The sequence below is a fragment of the Trichosurus vulpecula genome, chromosome 7, assembly GCF_011100635.1.
Source record: "Trichosurus vulpecula isolate mTriVul1 chromosome 7, mTriVul1.pri, whole genome shotgun sequence".
Taxonomy (NCBI): domain Eukaryota; kingdom Metazoa; phylum Chordata; class Mammalia; order Diprotodontia; family Phalangeridae; genus Trichosurus; species Trichosurus vulpecula.
In genome coordinates this window covers 35,562,865-35,571,311 of record NC_050579.1, presented here as the reverse complement: position 1 = coordinate 35,571,311, position 8,447 = coordinate 35,562,865, and the positions used below count along the sequence as shown (strand labels likewise).

General features: G+C 47.5%; 1 protein-coding gene across 7 annotated transcripts in view; it reads right to left on the bottom strand.

Annotated features, from left to right (window-relative positions):
* Positions 1–1,574: 1,574 nt before the first annotated feature.
* MYO18A (myosin XVIIIA) overlaps positions 1,575–8,447 on the bottom strand; it is a 152,961-nt gene continuing 146,088 nt past the window's right edge. For all 7 annotated transcript variants that reach the window (XM_036767278.1, XM_036767277.1, XM_036767279.1 and 4 more), the window contains one exon: positions 1,575–3,073. In XM_036767278.1, coding sequence (XP_036623173.1) covers positions 2,929–3,073 — 145 coding nt within the window. In that variant the 3' untranslated portion in view covers positions 1,575–2,928. The remainder of the gene's footprint in view (positions 3,074–8,447) is intronic.

Here is an 8,447-nt window from a genome sequence, read left to right as displayed (position 1 = left end):
CTAGGAGACAAAGGCAGGAAAAAAAAATCATATTATGTTAAAGCCAGAAGGGATCATCTGGTCCCAACAATCTCCTCTGATGAAGTGACTGAGTCCTAGGGAGGTAAAATGATGACTTGTCCAAGGCCACTCAAGTTAAAGGCTGAGCAAAGACTAGAACTTTGACTGAGACCCTAAAGATACAACAGATAAAGATGGTCCTTTGTTGGGCATCTGACATACCTGGGCACCCAGGCTCTTCAGCTGGCAAAATCACCCTTGGGCTGTGTACCCTCTGGTCATGCAGGCCTAGGACCAAGGACAATATACGAGGTGCCATCAAGAAAGCTCCTCCAACCATTGGATGGCACCCAGGTGAGTCTTTTGTCTCAGTGTTGGGAAGCACTGGTTGGTGCCAATGGAAAAAGGATGGCAGTGTTGCCATTACTAGTTAATCCAGGAGACATTCACCTGGCAATCTGGGCTTGAATATGGCCAGGAAATGGCCCAAACTATTTGAAAATGGGAACAGAAGATGGGGCTCCTCAAACTAAACACTAGTGTCAGCACTGGAGCCGGATGAACACCTTTGTCTAAGGTGGACAAGTTAAACTTCTCCTTCTGATCTTACCAAAAGAAGCCTTCCTAGATCCCTGGTGCCCAGAGCTTCCGCCTCTTCTCTATCCATGGTCCTGAGACCCCTCTCTTAACAGCAGCTACCAGGGGAAAACTCAGATAAATACTCTATGTTCAAATGTTCAGAGATAAAAATTCATGATAACCAGGGATACGGTAATTTTTGGGGGGTGGGGTGGGGTGGAACATGGTGTTGGTAAAGGGGAGAAAATGGAAGGAGAGGGCAGAGGCAAGTTAGCAAAAGACCCTAAGATTGTAAATTTAGAATTGGAGATTTCAGAGACCATGTGGTCCAATTCCCTCATTTTACTGAGGAAACTGGGGAGAAGGAAATAGGGAGATGAAATAACTTTCTCAAGGTCATACAGAGAGCAAGCGTCAAAAGCAAGATTTAAGCTTGTTCCTCCAACTGTAGTGAATGCTCCTTACACTGTACAAAGATGGCAGCCAATAATATCTGACCCATCTTAGCCCATCCATAGTTTCCTTACTGTCCAAAACGTTGAGAGAGGGGGGAGACTGGGTCAAGAAATTACAGTGAGGATGGAGGTTCAACTAAAAAAAGTATTTTCTATTGGGGAAGGGTTTGGTAATCCCAGAGAAAATGTGAATGGTTATCATCTCCTTCCCTGGAGATTTTTAAGGCTGACAGACTTCCCCAGTCTCAGTTAGTTTGAGCTAGGCTAAAGCATGAAGGTAGCAGATGGATGGGATGACTTCCAGACGACCCGTCCTGTCAGCTTGAATAGTCTGATGACCTTCCACAGGACCAAACTACATGTTTGTAAGGTGAAAAAGCTCCTTGTGTCTTCTATTCCCTCCCATCCCAACCCCACTGTTTCCTTATATCATTTGTAAGGCCCTCTGAGCAATTAGCCTAAATCATGGGTCTAACTTTGAATCCATCTCCCTGAAAACCTGTATCCTGACTCAAAGAAACTGCAGGAAATTTGACAGGGTCAGGAGGAAAAGAAGATTTATTTCCGTACTGAACATAACCGGGGGGAAGAGATGCACAGTCCAAGTGCAAACTGAGAGAAGAGAAAGGGACCCAGCAGAAGTGGGCCAGGCTGCACCACCAGGCATTGCTCTTTGGCCCTTGTGGCTGATTTTTTATTGAAAGGCTAACCGATGGGGGCTCAGCCCTAGAGAAGGTATGCGGTCAGCATAGCGAAGGAAGAGGGGATGGTCTTTTGGGTATGGGGAGGGGAGAAAGAGAAAGAGGAGAGGGGAGGGAAGAGAGAGAGAAAGAAAGAGAAAGGCAGGGAGACACACAAAGGCTCAGAGTGTAGGATCAGGGCTTGATGTGAGAGTGCAGGAGACTGGGTCAAAGTGCCCACCCATCCCACAGCACCTAAAATAAATCCAGTCTTCAGTGTTTCTGATCCCAAGCACCCAAGGTAAGGCCTTCCCTTTCCAGAAGTTGTGTTCTTATGTCAGTCTACTGGGACAGAGGAACAAAGGAGGACATGGTGGTTTGACTAAGTCCCAAGCCTATATCCATGGAATGGGTTTCCCTGTAATGAGGTCACTGCACTTACCATCCTGTGTATTCCTGGGGACAGTATTTTTCTTGGTGTGTATTCATGTCTATCTGTCTAAGCATGAACCCTCTGAGCCCCACCCTATTCACACTCTTAAAACCTGGCTCCGAAAGCCAGACATGGCTCCCTCCTCCTCAGTTGGACAAACAGGGCTTTTGTCTTTGGCTCAACTGAAGAGCAAAGATGGAGGTCTGATTTCCCATCCACCTATTTCACCCCTCCCTTGCTGTAGCCTCTTTCTTTCTTCCCCCTTCCTGGGGACTTGGCCTTGATAGGGAAAAGGTCTGGTATTTAAATTATAAAATAAAAAAGACAGCAGGCACTGAGAAGAGAAAGCCCTCCCCACCCAGAGGGAAGGATCTGGGGCTGCTCCCTCCAGGGGACGAAGCAACTGAAGAATGTCCCAGTGAAGAAGTCCATCCCAACATAGCTCCCCACACAAGAGGGCTGAAAGGGAACTTCCCATTCACTTGGCCCAGAGGGAATGTCTGAGCCATGCTGTTGGTTTCATTTGGAAGGAGGCAGACAAGGATTCCAAGTTTTCTCTCCCGACATTCTTCTCCTCTTTCCCTCTCGCCATGGCAGGGGTATGGAGCCACCCACATCCCAGAGGGTTCCCCCTGGAAAGGACTGGAATGGGGTCTTTCCCATGCAAATTGATGGTGCGGGTATAGGGGGCAGGGAGGCGTGTGCCCCGTCGTCCTTTGGGAGAGTCATCTGACTGTAGCGAGCCACGCTGGGAGAAGGGCGTTGGACCAAATGCCATGGGCTATGCAGTGGAGTCCCCCAGCTTGGCCTCTGTGTCACTGTCGCTCAGGTAGCTGTGAGAGTATCGGGGTCGGGTGGTGTGGTCCAGGGGGTCATGCTCGTCATCCGATCGGTCAAGGGCAAGGGACTTCTGGTAGCTGGAAGGGCTGCAAGGAAAGAACACACGTTCTACGGGGATGTTCTCTTGGCACCCCTGGGGAAGCCCCCAAAGCCAACTTCAAACACTATCAACTTCTGTCCACCCTGCCCTGAGGGTGGCCCTAGCCCATCCCCAGCACAAGAGCCAGGGGGCCCTCACCCAGAAGATAAATCAGGTGGTGAAGTAAAGGAGATAAACATTTTAGGGCTCATCAAAAACCTGGCTCCTTCCCGTCTTCTTACATTTTATTTCCATCTGCGTACTTCACAGTCCAGCTCCACTGGCCCACGTGCTGATCCTCACACATGATACCCCATCTCCAGACTCCGGACTTTTATACTTGCTGTCCCCCATGCCTAGCATGCTCCCTACTCACCTCCACTTCTTACAATTCTTGGTCTCCTTCAGGACTTGGTTCAAATCCCCCCTTCTGCAGAAAGCCCTTCCTGGTCTTCCCTTAGTTGCCAGTGCCTTCCCTCTCAGATCACCTTCTTTCTACTCTGTACTGGCAGGTATCTTGTTAGTTACGTGTTATCTCCCACCCTAGAATAGAAGCTCCTTGGGGCAGTTAGGTGGTATGTGGAGAGAGCACCAGCCCTGGGGTCAAAGGACCTGAGTTCAAATATGACTTCAGACACCTACTAGCTGTGTGACCCTAGGCAAGTCACTTCACCCTTATTGCCTTAAAAAAAATAGAATGGAAGCTCCTTGACGGCAAGAACCTTTCTTTCTCTTTCTACCACTTAGCATAGTGCCTGGCACATACTAGAGCCCAGAGATGAAATAACTTCTTGCTGTTTTTGTTGCTGTTTGGTTGTTTTCAGTCATGTCCTACTCTTTGTGACCCCATTCGGGGTTTTCTTGCAATTTCCTTCTCCAGCTTATTTTACAGATGGGGAAAGTGAGGCAGCATTAAGTGACTTGCCCAGGGTCACACAGCTAGTGTCTAAGTCCAGATTTGAACTCAGGTCCTCCTGACTCCATGCCTAGTACTCTCTCCAGTTGTCTGAAATCACTTGCCCAAGGTCATACAAATAGTAATTGTCTGAGGTGGGAGGTTAACCTAGGTTCAAACCAGGGCTCACTGTCATTAGGTGTTAGGCAATAAACATTGATTAAGTGCCTACTATGTGCCAGGCACTGTGCTAAGCCATCTTACTTGCTCCAGCCCTGTAACCCTGAGTTCTAGAGCCCTGGACCTCTCCCCTCCCCATCAGCTTCTGCCTGTGGTTCCTGGGGCTTTCACAGCACAAAATGACAATTTCAATGACCCAGGACCTGGGTCTGTCTGATAACTCTAGGAATACAGGAGCAGAGGCTGCAGCCTCCAGGCAGAAGCGTGCAGACAGAGGGAAACCCAGGTTGATCGGGAGTGCTGGGGAAAATGGCTCTCAGGACACTCTGGCTCCTACTCTCATGCCCATGAGCCAGCCCCAGTGGCAGTTCCCCCAGAGATGAACAGGAATCTTGTGACCATCACCACATCACACAGCTCAGACATCTGACCTGGGATGGAGAACAGTCAATGGCTCCCTATTGCCTATAGGATAAAATGCAAATTACTTGGTTTGGCATTTAAAACTCTCTGTCATCTGGCTCTACTTACCTTCCCAGGCTCACTTCACATGACCCCTTTCATATATCCCACATCCTCTCCAACTTAACCTCCTTGCTGCTCCATCTCCTAAACCCATGCTTGCAACCCCATGGACACCTTCTGCCTCTCAGAACTTTTAGCTTCATGCAAGACTCAGTTCCAATGCGACCTCTTCCAGGAGGCCTTTCCAAATTTCCCTCTTTGCATTTCCTCCCTTCCTCAAATATCCAGGTAACATAATTGTATTTACATACTGAACTAGAAGGGCAAGAACAGCCAGCATGGTACCCTGCACACAGTAGGTGTTTAATAAATGTCTAATTGGAGAAGGAAGTTTTCTATTCTTCTAGGCCCTTCCAACTACCCCCAAGCAAAATGGCTGATCCTAGGAGACACGGCTCTGGAGAACAATATCGTTCATTCATCCCATAAACATATATTTGGCATTTATGCAACCAGGTACTATGCTAGGTACTAGGGATACAGGATAGTCCCACCTAGAGGCAGCCCACCTCTTTCTTCCACCCTGGACACATGAAACCTATGCTGGGTCAGTGGCTTTCATCAGAATACAAGCAAAAGTCAGTCTCCCCTACCAGATCTCTGGCCTGGGCCATTGCCCAAGGGGCACAAAGTCTGTTGGTCAGGAAAATGTAGGCAATGGAGTATTCTAGCAAATAGAATAAACCATATTCTATGCACGAGCTCCCAGTTTTCAAGTAATTTGAATATGATAAAATACACAAAACAAAAACTGTACCAAAGAGTCAACTTTTGATGATTCAGACGGCACTTTGGGTTCTAAGAGTACCCAAGGGCCACACATTACAAACAAGAAGTATCATAGCCTAGGACTGCATTTTTTAAAAGCCGGGGTTCTTAACCTCTGTTGTGTCCTGGACAGCAGTCCGATGAAGCCTACAGAATCAAGTTTTTAAACGCATAAAACAAAATACAGAAGATTACAAATGAAACCAATTATATCTATGTATACATATATACTTTAAATATTTTAAAAGTCGGGTTATTTTTAAAGTTAAGTTCATGGACTCCATGTTAAGAAGCTCTGTTTTAAAGCTTTCTAGTTGTTTGGATTCTGTATTAATGATAGTCTCCTAGTTTTTAGAAAGACACCCTAAGCTTGCTGATGGTCTGATGCAGGGGTGGGAAACCTACAGCCTCGAGGCCACATGTGACCCTCTAGGTCCTCGAGTGCTGCTAGGCAGGCTCTGATGTGTGATGAGGGAAGCAGGGGCTTCTGTTGAAAAGAGGTGAGGGAGGGGAGCTGGTCTGGTTTATGCCCCAAGACTTGGAGGCTGGGAGTGAGATCCAAGTGTGAATGGGGCAGGACTTAGGGGAGCTTAGCTTGTGCCAAACTGAACTGACTTAAACTCAGGCCCCGGGTGGTCTGGAGGCTGTAGCTCCTGCTCCTGTGTTCCTAGAGTTATCAGGCAGAACCAGGGTACTAGGTCATCTAAATTGTCATTCTTTGCTATGAAAGCACCAGAAACCACAGCCAAAAGCCAGTGGGCAGGGGTGCAGTGGATAAAGCATTGGGCCTGGAGTCAGGATGACCTGAGCTCAAATTTGACCTCATACATTTACTAGTCATGTGATCCTGGGCAAGTCAACTTAGCTGTTGTCTGCCTCAGTTTCTTCATCTGTAAAATAGGGGATAATAAAAGCACTGACCTCCCAAGGTTATTGTGAGGACTAAATGAGATAATAACTCTAAAGTGCTTAGCACCATGCCTGCACATAGTAGGTCCTACACAAATGTTAGCTATTATTATATTTCTCACCCCCCTATCTGCCCCAGTACCTAAGGGATTCTCAATCCAACGTTCCCAGTATCATCCTGGAGAAGGCCCTTTGGCATCCAGCTGCTGCGTCCTTTCCATTTTGAACATTTTAACCAAATTGTCTAAAAAGCCTTCTTCCCAGAGAGCTGAGCCGGCATCTCTCGCTCAGGGCTGTCGAGAACAATTTGGCACACGCGCTAATTCCCACTGGAAGTGCCTGTAGTGGCAAGTCCCACTCCCCCCTCCTCTTCCTTGCAGCCTCCGTGCCCTGAATTCTCTCTGGTCCCTGTCACCAGATGGGAAATTAGGCCTCCCTCTCCACTCCTCCCTCTGCCAGTTTATCCACCCCCATGCCAGCGAGGGCCTCGTGCCAACTAGGTTCTGATGAGTTCCCTTCCTGGCTTCCCAGCTAAGTGGTTTGGTTCTGGCCTAATGCTACCTGCGCCGATTGGTGACTCCAATTCCCCAAGGTGACAATGTATAAGAACTCCAGATCTGCTCCTGTTTCCCAGGTGAGAAGAGCCTTGGGAGATGTATCTTAGTTGGCAGAAGAATGGGATTTCTGGCTACTGATCTTGCTGCCCAAGCTATCAAAAGGGACAGGGGGCTCAGAGCTAATGATGTCTGTGCCCAGGCCTGACAGTGTTCCCCACCCCCAACTCCATCCTTCCAGCTTTGGGTTTACTCCCCAGACAAAAGAAGGGCTGGTTTTGGAATCAAAGGACCTGGGTTCAAATCTGTCTCTTCCACTTAGTACCTGTATGGCCTTGGGTAAATCACTTAACCTTCATTTACCAACTACTTCTTTTGAACTGGACTAGATAATCTCTAAGGCTTTAAATATATGAGAAAGATAGGACCTGGACTTGTAGTTTCATTTGTACAGGGAACTCCAAGATGAGGAAATTCCTTCTCCTAATGCATGCCATCACCTAGGTCATTGAAAAGTGATGTGACTTGCCCAGGGTCACAGAGCTAGGATGGGTCAGCGCTGGTAGGACTTGAACTCAGGTCTTCCTGGCTCCAAAGCCAGCTCTTGATGCCTGATCCCATGCTTGCCTCACCTTGGTAGCTTTGTAATAATGTAACACTTGGAGTCAGGAAGTTCTGGGTACAAATCCCACCTCTGACCCCCGCTGAGCAAATCACTTGCCCTAGGAAACTCCTAAGACTATAGTTTGTAGGGAAGGTGCACCGGTAGATGAAATCACAAGTCTAGTTTTAAAAAAAAGATGCCATATTAATAATGATAGCTGAAATGTTTACCGTGCTTTGGTTTTATGGCATTTTCCATACATTATCTCACTGGATCCATATAACAAGCCTGTGATATAGACGCTATCATGTACCCCATTTGATAGGTGAGGTCTCACACATTTACTAAGAGTCTGGAACAGGGTTTGAACCCAGGTGTTACTGACTCCAAGTACAGGGCTCTACCTACCATACCTGAGCTGCCTTTGACCCATACGGCAGTGGACATTCAGTGACAAAAGGGCAAGGTCCATAAGCAGTCCTATTGGGGAAGATGCTTTGCTAAGATGGCAGGTCCGACATTTTGTCTCCTGTTTCTCTCTTGGCATCACAGCTTTGTTTCCTGTGGAGCTAACGGTCTCTCTCTCCCTCCCTAGCAGTACCAGCCTTCCTGAGCTCTCTCAAGCACCCCCTTCTAACAGTCTGCCTCTTAGAAGCAAAGACGACCCAATGAGCATGGTCCAGAGCAGGTGCTCTTCATTTGGGGTCCATGATCTTGTTTTTTAAATATATTTGTATAACTCTTTCAATAGAATTGGTTTCCCTTGTAAGATAGGTATTTTAATTTTATGCATTTAAAAAATCTTCAGAGAGGAATCTACAGAATTCATCAGATTGCCAAGGGGCTCCAGGGACATAAGAAAGGTTAAGAAGTCCTAGACTGAAGGAAGGCTGTGTTAATGGGCCTCTTCTGCCCAGGCTTCAGGGCAGCCCTGGGGAATCAGGAC